We start from the raw sequence: 17396 nt of genomic DNA, 5'->3' as shown, positions 1-17396 counted from the left end.
TTCCTTTCTTTTATCAAATTTACATTCAAAGAGCTGTTACAACAAGAAAAATTTTCCCATAAAAATTCCAATATGTTGTTAAAGTGGATTTTGGTTGTATCTTATTTATATCATATGTAAGGCTGTTGCTTAATCTTTGTCATGTAAATTATAAATGTCTTTCCTAGTATTGCTTGCCTTAAACAGTTTTAAAAATGTATCTGGCTGAATAATTGCCTGTCACAATATAATCTACAGAGTTGAAATATTTTTTCGACTTTAAATGCAAGACTAGGTCCCCTCCCTCCCCTTGCCCAAACATAATAGGCGAATAATAAGAAGTAAATGTCATCTGTGCATTTAGTTGATTAACTGTCACTCGTTTATGATTGTACAACTGCTTTGTACAATGTAATGGTCAATGTCGTACAGTAACAATACATTTTTAGTGGCATTATCAGCATTGGTAGAATAAACTCACCATTTTATTAACTAAAGCTGTATAAACAGATTTATTTCTCATGTGTGTGTTTAGATAACTACATAAAAATGACTTTGTGTTTGGTCACAGTGAGACTTAAAGCACACTTAAGCAGAAAAATGAAACCATTAAAAAAGAAATAAGGAGCCAGAATTAATTAACCTTTGTTGTGGGATACTAGAAAGTTAAGGAGATTGTTTGCCTTAGAGTATATTGTACCATTTAATTTATTCTCAGTATTTCCTGATGAGTTGTGATTTGACTGAGAGCTTCCTGAGAAATAAAATGTTTTCCCAAAGCATTTGTGCTGCACTTTCTTTCTAATGTATGCTTGCATACTGGAGAATTAAGAATTGGGGAAATGTTTTTCGTACTCTCTAGTCAGTCATTTCAAGGACACTTTGACTCTGTAATTCAGGTATAAGTTGTCTTTGAGATGACAACTTGAGAGGTATTATTCAGTTTCTTTCCTTTTTTTCTGTTTTTTCCCCTTAAGTCCTTGCTCAGTAACGTCTTAACAGCAACCTTGAGAATAATTTCTGAAGTAATTACCAGAAGCCGTAATCATTTATTCTTCAAACAATGCAATATTGTAGGGAAGTATTTAGTTGAGTATAAGATGGGTAATCTTGTTAGAATTTGGAGTTGTCTTTAAGCTGTGACTAAATTTCACATGTACAATGTTATAAGACCTGCGAAAATACCATACTGAATTTCAATCCAGTTTTAGTAATATCAAATATTTATGTAACATTTTATACTTTTCATAGTATATTTACTATATTGTTTCATATTATTTTCTCAAATAGGCAGGTTAAGTATTATTTACATTTTAGAGACCATGGTCTAGGGCTTGAAGACTTTAGGCAGCATGTCTATAAGTAGTAGAGGTGGTATTAGAAACCAGAACTTTTCTTAAAGCAGTGCTCTGTCCAGTAGGACTCAGGTGCTTATAAAATTAAAGGAATTCTCTTTTGGTAAGAAGTTTGATACTATTTTGAAATACTAGAGGGAGAAGTGTTTCTCTTGAACACTTTCCAGTCCTTAAGGACAAAAGTTATTCTGGTACCTCTTTTAGAACTGAATCTATAGTGTGGAAGGTCCCTGCAGGGGAACAGTTGTCTATCCCTGTGAATTGCACAGAAACAAGCTATCTCTCTCATGTATTCAGTTCACTGATAGCTTTGGGTGTTTTGGGGTTTATCCTCTCGGGACGGTTAAATTGTGTGTCTATAAGGATGACCACTCAGGGTTTAGCAAGATGATTCAAGTAGGTGGAGATATTGGCAAATCCACTGATGACATTGGTGCCTCTTTTTTTTTTTTTTTAACCCCTGCTGCTGAGGAATGGGAAGGAAAATTCCTGTCCTCTACAAAGGTAGAGATTCTCTCATCATCTAGTGGACAAGGACACACAGAGTCCATTCATCTTCCTGTAGGAACCTGTAGATGATTATTCATATCCACTGAACTTGCCTCCAATTACACAAATGTTTTCTGTGCCCCAGTTTTCGCTCTTTCTTCTGTACTGAAATGTGGCAAGAATAGTTAAGAGGTGTTTGTTTTCAGACTGAACCCTTGGCATATTTTGTGTCTGTCTAATCGTCTGTTAACATCTTGCTAATACAGGATTGACTCAGTCAGTGATGACATCCTCATCTTCACTTTGGAGTTTACTAATTGGAGAACACTTCCTCCCGCTGTTGAAAAGATGATCTCCACTCGTGCCTCAAAATCTTCGTGTGCTCTGCAGGAGCATGTTGGTAAGAAAGTTCAATTTTAAACACATTTCACTACTTTCTCTTCTCTTTTTTAGCTACATTATAATTTCAAATAATTACATTGGACATTATTTGCATTTTCTTTACGTGGAGAAAGGATGGGGCTGTGGTAGTGGGAGTGGTACAGAAGGAGAATCCTAGTAATTTCCTTCAATGATATCATGTCTGATTTGGTAAGTTTAGCCAAAGAAAAGCAGGTGTTTACTGATATTTTTATATAATGGTGCGCTTTTATTTCTAGTAAGGGTTATGTAAAACAAAAGTGAATCCTAAATATTGTTAGTGAATATTTATTTTGTGGTCAGAAATACTTCCCTCCATTTATACCTCTTACTTAATGGCTGCCCGTGTGTTGGCACAATATAACTATCAAGGTGAGCTGGGTGAAAATTCTCTGAATTTATTGATACTTTATGATTGTTGTTTTGGATCCTTTTTTATTTTTTTTATTTTTTTAATGTTTTATTTATTTCTAGGAGAGAGAGAGATACAGCGTGAGCAGGGGAGGGTCAGAGAGAGAGGGAGTCACAGACTGAAACAGGCTCCAGGCTCTGAGCTGGCAGTCAGCACAGAGCCCGACGCGGGGCTCGAACCCACGAACCGCGAGATCATGACCTAAGCGAAAGTCGGACGCTTAACCGACTAAGCCACCCAGGCGCCCCGGATCCTTTTTTAAAAATACTGATTTTTGAGAGAGAGTTTGAGCAGGGGGAGAGGCAGAAGGAGACAGGGACCAGTGATCAGAAGTGGGCTCTGTGCCAGCTGCAGAGAGTCCGATGTGGGGTTCAAGCCCACGAACTGTGAGATCTTGACCTGAGCGAAAGTTGGAAGCTCAACCATGTAAGCCACCCAGGCACCCCTTGATCGATACTTTAAATGACTGTTTTAAAACAAACTCTCAACTTACACTCACTTACTAAAAACTTCTTAAAGCTAGTTTAAAAAAAAAAAAAAGGCATGAAGTAGATCTTATACAAGGAAACCAGTTTAAACTAAACATAATATACTGAAATTCAGATTTAGTTTACTTTATGTTTTGTTAACCAGGTTATGTATCTAAAGCTAGGAAAATTTTATCCTCTCTGCTATTTTTACATGAAATGTTGCTCTTCATAAAACATGTTGAGTAGGTTTTTAACGAGTAAACTTAATGCATATGTAGAAATGCGTCTTGTAATTTTTTGGAAAATTACATTTAAGTAAATTTTCTCAATCAAAAACAGACATTCAGGAAAATATGCTCTTGAACTAAGGTGTATTCAAACTCTGAGGGAGTGTTCTGTTAAAGAAAAAAAATCTTTTTGGAGTCTGAGTATTTTCATACAGAATTTCTTTAATGATAATGTTGGAAAACTCACTTGCATTTAATTCTTAATGTTGAGAATTGCATCGTCTTTTCCTAATTATGTATCTGAAGCAGTAGAGAGCAAGTGTCTATTTAAAACAGATAGAATATGGGACAGTGGTCTTGAGAAGAAAAGTCAAATGAGGGAGCATATGCCAAATGGGGAAATTATTGCAGTTTATCAATTAGTAAAGATGTGAGAGTTTACTCTGAAGACTTTAACATACGGCACGTTTGTCCAGGTGAAGGTAAAAATTGAGCATGAGTGCATTACCCTGCAGTAGACTAATTCCATCAAGGGCTTCTTGTTTAATTAGACACTAGGTGGAACTTGGGTAGGGTAATAATCATCATCTCTTAAGAGCATTTTATTGTGGCTAAAGGTTTGCAAAAATCCTTCTCAGAAGCATTAATGTAGCTAATGCTTTTCTGGTCTGTTTCCCTAGCCATAACCTCTTGGTTCCGTTCCTATATATCCAACTGCCTTTTGGACATCTCCCCTTGGGATCTATTTGAACTTGCCATTTTTCTATTTGTCCTGCTGTTCCTTCTGTATCCTGGTTCGGAAAGTGAAATGGTTCGGGAGTGCTGTTTACCCAGAGAGTGAGTTATCCATGGCAGCTCTCTGTTACCTGTCTCATCCATAGCAGTGGTGCCCAACAGGGATGATTTTTATTTTCTTAAATAGTTTATTGTCAAGTTGGTTTCCATATAAAACCCAGTGCTCATCCCCACAAGTGCCCTCCTNGATGCCTTTTTATTTTTTATTAAAAAATTTTTAATGTTTTTTAAAAAGTTTATTGTCAAGTGGGTTTCCAATAACACCCAGTGCTCATCCCCACAAGTGCCCTCCTCTATGCCCATCACTCCCCTTCCCTTCTTCCCCACCCCCATCAGCCCTCAGTTTGTTCTCAGCATTCAAGAGTCTCTCATGATTTGCCTTCCTCCCTCTCCCCAACTGTTTTTCTCCTTCTTCTCCCCCATGGTCCTCTGCTAAGTTCCTCCTAATCCTCCTATATGTGCAAACATCTGGTATCTGTCCTGCTCTGCCTGACTTATTTCGCTCAGCATCGCACCCTCAAGTTCCTTCCATGTTGCTACACATGGCCAGATTTCATTCTTTCTTATTGCCATGTTATAGATGTTGTATAGATAAACCACATCTTGATCCATTCGCCAGTTGATGGACACTTAGGCTCTTTCCATGTTTTGGCTATTGTTGAGAGAGCTGCTATGAACACTGGGGTCCATGTGCCCCTATGCATCAGCACTCCAACAGGGATGATTTTGCTCCTGATATTTGGCACTGCCTGCCAACGTTTTTTGGTTGTTACAACTGGTAAGGGGGCTATTGCCATCTAGCAGGCAGAGGCCAGGAATGCTGCTAAACATCCTACAATGTGCAGGACAGTCCCCTGCAACAAAGAATTATCTGGTCTCAGTGATCAGTAGTGCTGAGTTTGAGAAACTCTTGGTTTCCTCATTGCCTCTTGTGTTGTTTGATTTTAAGAAGGCCTTTTATTCCTACATGGAAAGCCTATTTTAACCCTGTTCTTACTGCAGACTACTTATGAAAAGCTTGTGTTCTTCCTCCTAGTTATATTAGTCTCGAGGTTCTGTATTGGTTCCTCTTCTGCAGATAATGGAAGACATAACAGTGTTGGACTTTAGTAGGGCTGCGAGGAAAAGATATGCCCATCTTTCCGCTTTTCCTCTTTTCCTTCAATTTTCAGGACACTCTGTTATGTATGCTGGTTATCTTTATTTGGATCTTGAGCTGTAGGATCTTTGGTGAGCAGAAGTTTGGCCAAGGTTTTAACACCAATGAGAGTGAGCCCAGAAACACAACTCTTGAACTCCCTTTCTAAATGTATGAGAGTCTTGCCTTCACCCACCTTCTCTAATAACTTATGGTAGTAGAAACTCTGTTGTCAATGTATTTCCTTAAATTTTTGGGAAAGGATGCTTCTTGCAACTCACTACCTTTTAGTAAGCCCCTAGATAACTTCAGCTCTCTAGCTCTTTTATGCTTACCAGTTCTATCCCAAGGAAATGATTTTCCCCATTTTTTTTTTCCTAGTCCCTTTTCAAGTTTTAGGGATGCCATGTTCTTGGTCAATATTTTCCTTTCCTGACCTTTACCTTTTTCCTCCATAAGGAAATAGCAGCTTGCTCTGGTAGTTTACAAATTAAAAAAGACGACTAATCCCTTATTCCTCATCTTTTAATCATGAAGTCAGATTTCTCTTCAGAAAGTTATTTTGTTTTTTGTTGGGTTTTTTTTTTTCATCAGAAAGGAAATGTGTGTGTACTAGGTAAAATTTACTGAGTGTTTGCAGCTTTAATGACAATTTTAAAAATCCTGTGCCTTATTTATACATACCTCTTAGAAACATCATTTTAACCACATAATAGTAGACTTCTTAATAAAAATATTTGCCAACCTCTGGCCAGCTTTCCAAGATAAAGTCTAGGTAATTAAATTCTTAGGAATAAAAGCACTTGGCTTTAGTTCATCCCCACTTTAATGATCAAATAAATACAGTTCTATTCAAGATTCTATAAAGGGCCCCCAGGAAACTTTTTGATCTGTTCATTTCGGTGTTCTTCTGCTGTGTTCTAAAAAGGATTTAAAACCATTTATACATGTAGATTATCACAAAACAGTAAATCAGAAGTTAAAAGTGGAAGCAAAAGAAAAAATGAGAAGTATACTTGGGGACGGATATAAAATGGTGTCAGAGAAGACATAGCATGGTGATCTGAAACTTGCTTGTGGACAGGCTGTAAGTGTGGTTCCAACTGAGCTCTCTAGTCATTGACATTAGGTTACAGAGGTTATATAAGAAAACAGACTCTACTCACAAGTACAAATACTCTTGGATGTGGTAATGACAGTTTCCTAGACAAAATCTTCATAGCCATGGTATCTTGGGACTTTATTTACCAGTCTTCAATGTGGACTGTTGCTATCATACTAAACTATAATTCAGTAAAAGTAGTTCTTCGGGATCAGTATGGTATCTTCTATGTACTGGGGTATCTGTGACTCTGACTTGACCAGGGCTCGATTTGTAATATCTGGAGGAGTTGATAACTTGTAGGTACTTTGAGCATTTCTCTTTAAATACTGTATTTTTCAATTCAGTATTTTATAAAAGTTTATTTAAGTAATCTCTCTACTCTCTGTGGGGCTCAAACTCATAACCTCAAGATTAAGAGTTGCACACACTCTTTGACTGAACCAGCCAGGTGCCTCTCTCAACTCTAGGGTTTTTGTTGTTGCTGTTGTTTTTTAATTAGGTAATCTCTACACCCAATATGGGGCCTCAACTCACAACTCTGAGATCAAGAGTTGCCTGCTCTACCAACTGAGCCAGCTAGGTACCCCTCCACTCAAGTTTTATTTTTTAATTAAAAAAAAAATTTTTTTAATTTTAGAGAGTGAGAGAGATCATGTGGGAGAGGGAGAGAAGGCAAGAGAGAGAGAAGCCCAAGCAGGCTCTACTGTCAGCCCAATACCCAACACAGGGTTCGGTTCCACAACCTTGGAATCATGATCTGAGCCTAAATCAAGAGTCAGACAGACGCTCAACCCACTGAGCTACACAGGCACCCCTCCACTAAAATTTTAATAGTAGTAGTTAGCAATAGGTTTAAAATTATACTACATAAGAAGTATCAGAGTGTAGCTATTTTGTGTTGCAGATTGAATTGAGAAAATATTTTTAGGAGATAGTTGAGCTTTGAAGTAGAAGCAAAACAAAAAAATGGAAAGTAAAGGTTGATTTGTGATAGGCTTAGTTTTCTATTTGTGCAACCCAAGGAACATTATGAGGGCTCCTTGCTAAATATGGTAGGCAGAGCAGGTATCCACAACCAGTTTCTTCTGAAACTTTGAGCAATGCTCGTAGTTTGGAGCAATGCTCCTTCCTCGTGCACTTTTCATGATAAACCATTGTAGTAAATACACCAGGCTCACTACATGTAGTGACTTATTTTAAGAGATTGTTATGTTTGCAGTTATAAATTAAGGAATAACTATCAGAAACAGTGCAAGTTTAGTCATAGTTGATCTGTAATCCTTTCTGGTAATAATGTTTTCTACAGCTTTATTGAGATATAATTGACATATAACATTATGCAAGTTTGAAGTATACCTTTTTGATAATAATTAACTGGCATTCCAGTTGTCTACTCAAGTCATTTCTAGTTTCAGGTAATAAAATGTATACAGTTTTAAAAGAATACTTTTCTGTTATCTATCGCAAGAGCATGTATCTTGTGCAAAAGGTGAATCTTCTATCTTGGAAGATACATCTATAAAGATGTATCTTTTTTCTTCTCAAATTTTTATTTAAATTCCAGTTAGTTAATATACAGTGTAATATTGGGTTTCATTTTTTAGTAATCTCTACACCCAGTGTGGGGCTCGAACTCATGACCCAGAGATTAGTAGTCCCTTGCTCTACTGACTAAGCTGTCCAGGCCTCCCTCAAGATGTATCATTAAGTTACTTGTTTAAAAAAAAGGGGGAGGGGGAGGTGTGGTACAACCTTGTTTCAGGCTAATGGAGATACTTTGTAACTGCAAATATAACAGTAGTGATATGGTTCCATTTTTTCATGGACATCAGGCAAACTTAAGTTAGTTAAAAATTGGAGCCCTGGAATTGAATTAAATGAAATTAAATTATTTTCTCACCTTATAGTAGTTACTTACATCTCTGAGCCTTGGTTTCTTCAGTTGAAAACGGATAATTGTAGACCCTACTTCATATCATTTTCACAACAGATTTTGTCATTTTGGCAGAGACAGACCTCAGCTGAGTTCTGCTTCATTTTATTCTTCCTTGGAACAGAGGAAGACTGCATTTTCCAGACTTGATTGTCATATGAATGGGTAAGGATCACGGGGTGTGAGCTCTCTATGTTCCCACTTCTCTTGTTGAGGAATTGTGCAAGCCATGTTTGAGATGGTGACACAAGGTGGAAGTTACCTGAAACGCCGAGATGTCATTTCAGGACACCTATCTTAGAGAATCCTCTGGCCTGAGGATGATTTTGCATGAGGCAGAAATAAAGCTGTGTTGTGTTAAGATACTGGTTTTTAGGATTTATATGTTATCATAGCGCAATCTAACCAATAACCAAGTTAACTCATAACCAAATCTTGTCTCGTAGTCCATGACCAAGGAAAAGTCAACAAAAGCTACAAGTAATGTAGAGATTGACTGGGTAATGAGTAGTTATACAAATGCTCTGTGGTGGAATGCTCCTGTTACTTGTTTTAAATATTGATGTGCAAAACGCCAACTTGCAGTTTTTAGATAAAATTCAATAAATTAATGGATCTCTAAATTTGGTAGGGATCAGGAAAAATATGTGGAGTAGAGAGTTGTCCTTTTCCTTTTAAAACTACAGGAAAAATGGTCACGGGGGCTGTGCCCATAGAATTAATAAAGCTCAGTATTTGGTGAGACTCAGAAGCCACTATTCACAGTGGTTTTTAACATTGGAGGTATTTCCTCTGGTTGAGACATTATCCCTAAGAACCCCAACAGTAATTGCCATTCATCTCAAAAAATTAAACATGTAATCTTCTGTTTATAAAGTAGGAAATTTGACCTCCCAGTCATATTGTTGGCTTTCATAACTTCAGTGGAATCATGCCTTGATTAATAATATCCTGCAGACTGCCCTTATTGTTAGGGCCAGACTTAGTTTTTTATTTTTTTTGTTTTGGGTTTTTTTTTTTATGAGAAATTTATAGTTTACTTAAAATTTTAACAAGATTCCATCTGCCCATTTATAATTTTAGCTTCACAGCCTCTAACTAATCCAAGTATAGCTTCATATAGCTTCTTACTAATCTGCATGGCTGTGTGTGTGTGTGTGTGTGTGTGTGTGTTTGAGTGGTGGGGAAATTCTTACTTAAACTAGGTACTAATGGATTGTATCCATAGTTGCTGGGATGTTTTGCTATTAAAACTGTTCTGATGTTGTCAGTAATCCCTTGGTAAAGTAAGAGAGGAGGGAATTGCCTTAGAGCAATTAAAAAAGAATTTAAAAAGTATTCTAAGTATCAGGTCACCAATATTATTTGAAAGACTATCTTACTCCCCTAGATGCATACTGCATTGAATATGTGGGTTGGCAGACACTGGGGAGGGACAGCCATAAGTCAAATGAAACAAAAAATTATTTCCTAGACCCAAAATATCTATATCAAGGTGGAAAGGTAATTAGAATACTAGCTTTAAGCTCCTGATAGCTTGTTCATTTGAGAACTTTTAATCACTCAGTCTGTAATATTAGTTAGTTCCAAGTATGGACCGCAGGCAGAAGTCTTCAGTGAAGAGAAGCTATCACGTAAGTATTTCTTTAGGTGGACATTTATAAGTCTAGCTGTTTATATCCCTTAATTCCTTAGTGAGTGGATTCTTTAATTACATGTCAAGTGTGTATTAGACACTGACAGCATTTACGAATGAAAAAATAAAGTGAGCATAGTTCTTTAGTGGAATGTCTAAATGGGTGGAATGATACAGGGCCATAGCAGAATTTTTCTTTTTAAGATGAGAGAGGCTTTGAACACCTTTATAGATTGAAAGGTCTCAGTTTATAAAAACACAACAATAGCATTAGATTAAATATTTGGAGATAAAAGCAGTGTTTATGTAATAAGGTTTCAGATAAGCCAGAGGGAGAGGAGATTCTCCTCAAAGAAGCCCATTTCTTTGCAAAGAAGAATAAAGATGGAGTGGTTCTAGATAAGGTTATAGTTGAAGAACTAGGCCCTTGGGGAGAGAGGGTCCCGATGACCTCCTGTTTTAATTCTTTTTTAAAAAAGATTTTTTTTTTTAACATTTATTTATTATTGAGAGAGCATGAGCTGGGGAGGGACAGAAAGAGGGGGAGACACAGAATCTGAAGCAGGCTCCAGGCTCTGAGCCGTCAGCACAGAATCTGACACGGGACTCGAACTCACAAACTGCAAGATCATGACCTGAGCCGAAGTCAGATGTTTAACCAACTGAGACACCCAGGTGCCGCGTTTCCCTGTTTTAATTCAAAGTAGGAGGGAAATCTTGCTGAGGAGACTGAAGTGACAGTTCGGTGGGGACCTGATCGTTGAAATGGTGGTTGTGGGAAATGAATGAAGGGCCGGGGGAAGAGGTACATACAACCCTACAGACCTGGTAGAGGTTGCAAGTGGTACTAGTCATATGGTTATGTGATCCTTTCTCCCAGCATTGCTTCCCTTTCTCTGTGTTTAGGTGCAGAAGGAGAATGGTTAGATTGGTCCCGGGGATTGTCAGAGCAGAGACAGAAGAATTGAGGATGATAAAATAACATAAGCAGTGGGCTCATGGAATCCGGTCTGGTCAGGAAAGGAAACAAGAAAGGAGGAGGTGATGTGATGGGGGTGAAAGAAAGAGAAAATTCTATTTGAGAAATTGGTCAAAGAAGTAATTTCCTTGTGAGGACAAGAAGTGGAGAGAGTTTTTTCTACAGTGTTCTAGATGTAGGAATGTTTGTGGTAGAATGGGACTTGCTGAAGACTTTATGGAAAAGTTTTAGAGACAGTTAAAATTTGCTTTATAATTTTGAGTTTAATTTTTTCCTATTATCTCCAATTACTGTGTTATAATTCCCTAAATGGGATAGGGAAGTAAAGAATGAATTTTTATTTTCTAAGATTCTGAGACCATGATTCATTCTTTCATCTGATAACCACAGAAAACTGATTAGGCTAGATGATTTTACTTAATTTTCAAATATTCCAGGCTCTAGAGGCATCTTAAAGATGGGATACAGGAAGATGAAATTGCTCATCAGTGATTAAGTTCCCTTCCACTTTGTCTTTTCTCTAGTGGTGAAGTAGTTGTAAGTTGAGTTTTTGTCTTTTTGTCTTTTTTTTTCCTCTTAACACACATGGCCCAGTGCTATATATCTGTATGGGTTAGGTCAGTACTTCCCAAAGTGAGGTGTGTGCTGGGGCTGACCGTGCAACCACATTCAAGTGCTTTAGTGAATTGCAGTTAATGTGTGGGCATTCAGGGGATCTGTGATTATACTAACCAGTTTTAAATTAACCAGTTCTCAAAAATTGATCAAGTGGCTTAAAAGGATTGTTGCCTGGGTTACCTGGGTGGCTCATTTGTTTAAGCATCTGACTCTTGATTTTGGCTCAGGTCATGATCTCATGGTTCTTGAGTACCAGCCCCGTGATGGCTCTGCACTGACAGTGTGGAGCCTGCTTTGGAATCTCTTTCCCTCTCTTTCTACCCCTCCCTCATGCGCACACCCTCTGTCTCTCTCTCAAAATAAATACATAAACATTAAGAAAAAAACAAGATTGCTGCTTTTAAAGAAATAGTGTTTTTATGTGGATAATACTTAAGGTACAAATAATCATAGAGCTGCACCCCTGCTCCTTATCACAGCCATGTTCTGTGATTAAAGATGACGAGCACCTCGGGCACCTGAATGGCTCAGTCATTTGAATGTCTGAGTTTGGCTCAGGTCATGATCTCACGGTTTATGTGTTTGAGCCCTGCGTCATGCTCTGGGCTGATGGAGCCTGGAACCTGCGTCAGATTCTGTGTCTCCCCCCAACCTTCTCTGCCCCTCCCCGGCTTGTACGCTCTCTTGAAAATAAATAAACATTAAAAAAAAAAAAAAAGAAAAAAAAACCCTGATCGCCATCTAACCTGAGCTGACATTAATTTTCGAAGTATCAAGAGAAGTATTAAAAATATGGTTCACCTTTAGTAATGTTAACTGTGAGCCCTAACCTTAGTATGTAGTGTGTCTTAAAATACTAGGTAAAAACTAATTATCAGCAAGACACTCTAAGCCATGAAAACAAATCTGTGACTTTTTTTTTAACGTTTTGTTTATTTCTGAGAGAGAGAGAGAGAGAGAGCGTGAGCTGGGGAGGGTCAGAGAGAGAAGGAGACCCAGAATCTGACAGGCTCCAGGCTGTGAGCTGGCAGTCAGCACAGAGCCCTACGCGGGGCTTGAACCCACAAACCACGAGATCATGACCTGAGCCGAAGTCAGAGGCTTACCCAACTGAGCCACCCAGGCGCCCGTAAATCTGTGACTTTTTAAATCACATTTTAAGTCATGTTGCTCAATCCATTATTTTTACAAATTTTACTAAACACAATAAATGCTTGGAACTCTTTTGAAGTTTTCTCATCATTAGCGAAAAGGCAAAAAGTCACATACGATTGGGGAAACATGTTCTTGCTGCCACAGTAAAACTGGCTAGAATAATATGGGACAGAATAAAACCCATTCCTTGTTAGCTAATAATGCTGAAAGGGGCATAAATAATACTGCTAAAGAATTAGAGAGTCAAAAATCACTCTGCAGTTAGGAAGGATGGTATACTAAGTTGGAGAAAGATATATTTTCAATAGCTCTTGGCTTAGGGTATTTGTGAAGATTGTTTCAGTAATAGTTAATTACTCTTCTGAGAGCCACTAAAGGAAACATGTACCAGAATGAATATGTTTGTAACTGTAATGTCTTATTTAGTAGAAAAATGTTTTTTTGGAAAATCTGTGTAAGAATGACTACTGATGGAGTGGTTTACTTTTCTGTAGATGTTAGGAAATGGAGATAACATCATTCATGAAATGAGTTTATTGCATCATTAATAGGCTAATACAGGAAAGGAGTTGTACCAGAAGAGCACAAAGTAATACCGTGGTGGTCAACTTCATAAAAACATGACTTTTGAAATATATTAGAGTCTTTGTAGTACTTTATAATGAGATGGGAGTGATCACAGTTATTGTTTATGCATACAGAGGTGTGCTCATTCTCTTGGGACATAGTGTGTAAGAGTCAAACTTAAAGACAGATTATATACTCTTTTTTTTGGGGGGGGGGAGCTAAAATAGCACTTTTCCAATCTCCTAAATCAAATTCTTTTTTTGGTGATAATAGGTATCAGTAGTATGAAATCTAGTACATGTTTTTTTAAAATTCTGTTGATTTAAGGTAAAGGTGACATTTTAAATGAGTGAGAAAGAAACCACTTTCTGAAATAAACTGCTATGTAGAGATGATTCTGCAAACATGCTGGGAAGTACTTCTATTGGTATGTGCTTTTCTTGCCAAAAACAATGTGTCACCTGGAAAAATTCTTATATTGCCACCTTTAAAATACTTGGAAACTGTTGCCCTGGGTTTTGAATGCATTTAATAAAGATGCAAAGAAGCAAAACTTTCTAATTAGCTTATAAACTGATATCAAGAAACATAACAAATCTCTTGGATGGGTTTTGATAAAAACTTTTGCCTAATTGTAGATGGGATAGTTTCCCGATTAGTTCATGTAAGCTACAATGTACCCTTCCCATTTGGACCTCATCTTTTGTAAGGTATTTTTTTAAGCTACATCTGCCCTTATAAGCAAATATCAAAATAAGCTGGACCTAGAACCAAATATTGGAATTGCCAAGTCACTAAGAATTTATAGAGCTTAGTCAATCACCTTGTTCTTGTTAAAATATTAATATTTTTAGCATAAGTAAAAAGGGTTTATACCTCTAATAAATATTTTAAAAATATCTACACATGTATTTAAAGACTCTAATTGAGTATGAATTCAGAACATTTGCAGATCACTGGATTACATCGTGTCTAGGATTTGTATGTTATTTTACAGTTTATAAAATGCAAATGTGTTCTAACTTGAACCTCATCAACAACCTTTTGATGTAGAGAGGTGTCATTTTGTCTGTTTTATAAGTAAGACAGTATGCCCTTGTTACACAGGAAGAACTCAAGGTCAGAGTCTATAAATGACTTGCCCAAGGTCATATAATTTGTTAATAGTGGCTTCTCAACTGCAGATCTTTTTTATGTGTGGTGCTCTTTCCATTCACTCTGTTCATTGCTGGTCATTCTCCATGTTTTGATTTCCTGCCCTGAGCTGTCTGTTATTTATTCCGAAACCTTTTATAAGTTGTCTAGAGTTTTTGGTTGTAATCATTGGGAAAGAGAAACTATTCTATATACTAGTAAGTTAAGAAAGACTGGAAACAAAAGATGGAAGCCAACCAGAAAGACAGTGTGTTAATGATGGATACCTAAATTGTACTTGATGGCCCAGAGGTCGAATGAATGCATTCGGTTCTCTTGTGGAGGAACCACATGAAGTGCAAAGGAACCATAGAAACACAGTTTAGGCAGAAAACTCATTTGAATATTGACATAAGGGCAGTTCTGTGCTATAGTAAACTTGGCATTGATAAGCATAATGAAGTAAGAACTGTGATGTTTAGTTTTAGTCATTTTCACCTTAATATAACTTTATATAACATGTAGCCTTTTATTTCAGTTGTTATGTCAGTACATATTAAACAGAATTAACAAAGTTGAAGAATTCTATACAGGAAAGAAAAGTTAAAGGTTGTGTGGTGCTAATGGATCTATATAGATAAAGTAGATTTAACATGCTAAATTGAGTATGACTGATTGGGTCAGAAAAGTGACTTAAAAGTATAGCACAGTTTCAGATGTCATTTTCCAGACTGCAGTCAGTGCCATAATTTAAAAAGGCAGAGATGTATTTAATAAGTTAAAATCTGGCTTTAACAGGTTTCTATGAAAGTGTGTTTTTATATACATACAGCTTCTGGACTATTTGATATTACAAATTCAAGGCATAGCTTATTTTCTCTCAGCCTAGTGGTAACACATCTGGAAATACTATGCATCACTAAAACTTGCATAGGAATGCTTCGTGTGCTTTGAAATACTGTATATATGATTATAAAGTTTCCTTAGTATTCATTGGCACATTAAACGAAGGTGGCACTGAGAGGTATATTATTGTCTGTATTAATAATCTGCAGATGAAAGACTCCCTTCAGTTCAAGTGAATATCGTTCTTCCCTCTAACTGTTCACGATGCCATTGATCTATTGTGCTCACAGGAGAAAAACCAAAATGGTACAATTAAAATTGTAACCAATGTCTGAAGTAACTATACCCCTCACCTTTTGTTTTGTTTTGTTTTAAGAAATGGAAAGATCTTCTGAAACTTAGGATACTTTCAGTGGCTTAGAAGATATTAGAGAATATTTGGGGCTTATCACTTTATTTTTTTGAAACCTTTATTAATTTTTGACAGAGAGATAGAGCATGAGCAGGGGAGGGGCAGAGAGAGAGAGGGAAACACAGAATGTGAAGCAGGCTCTAGGCTCTGAGCTGACAGCACAGAGCCCCATGCAGGGCTCAAACTCATGGATAGTGAGATCGTGACCTGAGCTGAAGTTGGAGGCTTAACCAACTGAGCCACCCAGGCGCCCTGACTTGTCACACTTTAAAAAACCCTAGATGTGGAGTCAAATCACTTGTGGATCTGATAGCAGGTATTTTGTTATACAGTGTCAACCTGGGCAAGTGGGTTAAACTTCTCATAGCAGATGTGTACTGGTCCAGTTGGGCTTGCTCACAAATGATTACGTTTCCACATACATAATAGTCATTTTGTAAACAAATAAGTGGTTTATTTAGCTTTGATGATAGTGCTACAGTGGTGCAGACAGATGGCTTGGAAAGGATTGTGGCTCTGCAGGAGGCTGTGGGGCATCCAGAGGAGCCCTCCCCAGCTCGAGGAGTGTGTAAGTCAGTGTCATCTCTCAAGTCAGAGAAGCTGGAGGGGCATCAGGAATCCCTTCGCTCCAAGTGGCCAGTTCTCCTCCAGATTGTACAGTCATATTCTTTATCTTCTTTCCAAGTATGTAATAAGTATCTATGTTAACAACAATGTGCAGAATGAACAAGATGCATATTAAATTCTGACTGAATATAAGTAAAGTTCTCTTAACCAACCTCACTTTAACTCACACACTCCAGTCTTGTCATTTCTGGTTTCAGTCCCCTCCTGCTGTGCCCATGGTCTACTCAGTGTCTGCAGCTGATAGCCTGCTCTCTAGTATGCCAACATGCTTGTGTCCCTACTAGCTGATCCTTCAGTCTTATTTATAATGGGGAGTCTGTGAGTTAATGGTTTACCAAAATTCTCATCTTTTTTTAGATTCAAGTTTTATATACAAAGTCAGATGACTTCTTTGGCATTTTGGAACACTATGGTTTCAGAAGTGTCCCACTCTCTGAAAAAAGTAAACTTAAACCAATAAGCTTAAATAAACTAAAAAATTAGGTGATGGTTTGAAAGGTGTTGAAGGTGTTGGAGAATTAGTACAGCAGGTCCTACGGGGTCTTACAGTTTACAGAACCCTAGGCTTAGAGTCAGACCAGCTGGGTTCCTGATAGTACTTGCCTTTGCTGCTCTGATAACCATCTGTTAACCATTGTTACATTTCATGAGGATTTATAGAAGATGTCTTGGACTAATAAAAGGTGTTAGATTTGATTTGCATAAAACCAGTAGCTGTTTATAGTGCTCTCAGTTTCCATGGACGTTAGCTTCTTTAGTTCACACTTTTCATCCTAGAAAATGAAACTCAATTTAGTATGTTAAATCTACTTTATCTATAGATCCATTAGCACCTTGAACATTTCATTCTCATATAGAATTCTTCAGTGTTCTTAGTTAAGTACATCTGGATTATCTTTTAATTGGTAACTAGCTTTTGGCAGCAGTAGTGTTAAGTGTGTGTGCGTGCTTTGGGGTCATCTGCACTTGAATTTGAATCCTGGCTCTACCATGTACTAGATGTATAACCTTTGGAAAGTTACCTAAACTTCTTTTTTTTTTTTTTTTTTTACAAAAAGTTTGTCAAATTAGTTTCCACATAACACCCAGTGCTCATCCC

At 37.3% G+C, this 17396-nt stretch overlaps 1 protein-coding gene across 2 annotated transcripts in view; it reads left to right on the top strand.

Annotated features, from left to right (window-relative positions):
• The window catches only part of ASB3 (ankyrin repeat and SOCS box containing 3), a 117120-nt gene that overhangs the window by 95529 nt on the left and 4195 nt on the right, over nucleotides 1-17396 (top strand). For both annotated transcript variants that reach the window (XM_077772356.1, XM_077772355.1), the window contains one exon: nucleotides 2090-2223. In XM_077772356.1, coding sequence (XP_077628482.1) covers nucleotides 2090-2223 — 134 coding nt within the window. The remainder of the gene's footprint in view (nucleotides 1-2089; nucleotides 2224-17396) is intronic.

This window comes from Crocuta crocuta, unplaced genomic scaffold (genome assembly GCF_008692635.1).
Source record: "Crocuta crocuta isolate KB4526 unplaced genomic scaffold, BGI_CrCroc_1.0 scaffold830, whole genome shotgun sequence".
NCBI lineage: Eukaryota > Metazoa > Chordata > Mammalia > Carnivora > Hyaenidae > Crocuta > Crocuta crocuta.
This window is presented reverse-complemented; position numbering and strand designations above follow the sequence as displayed.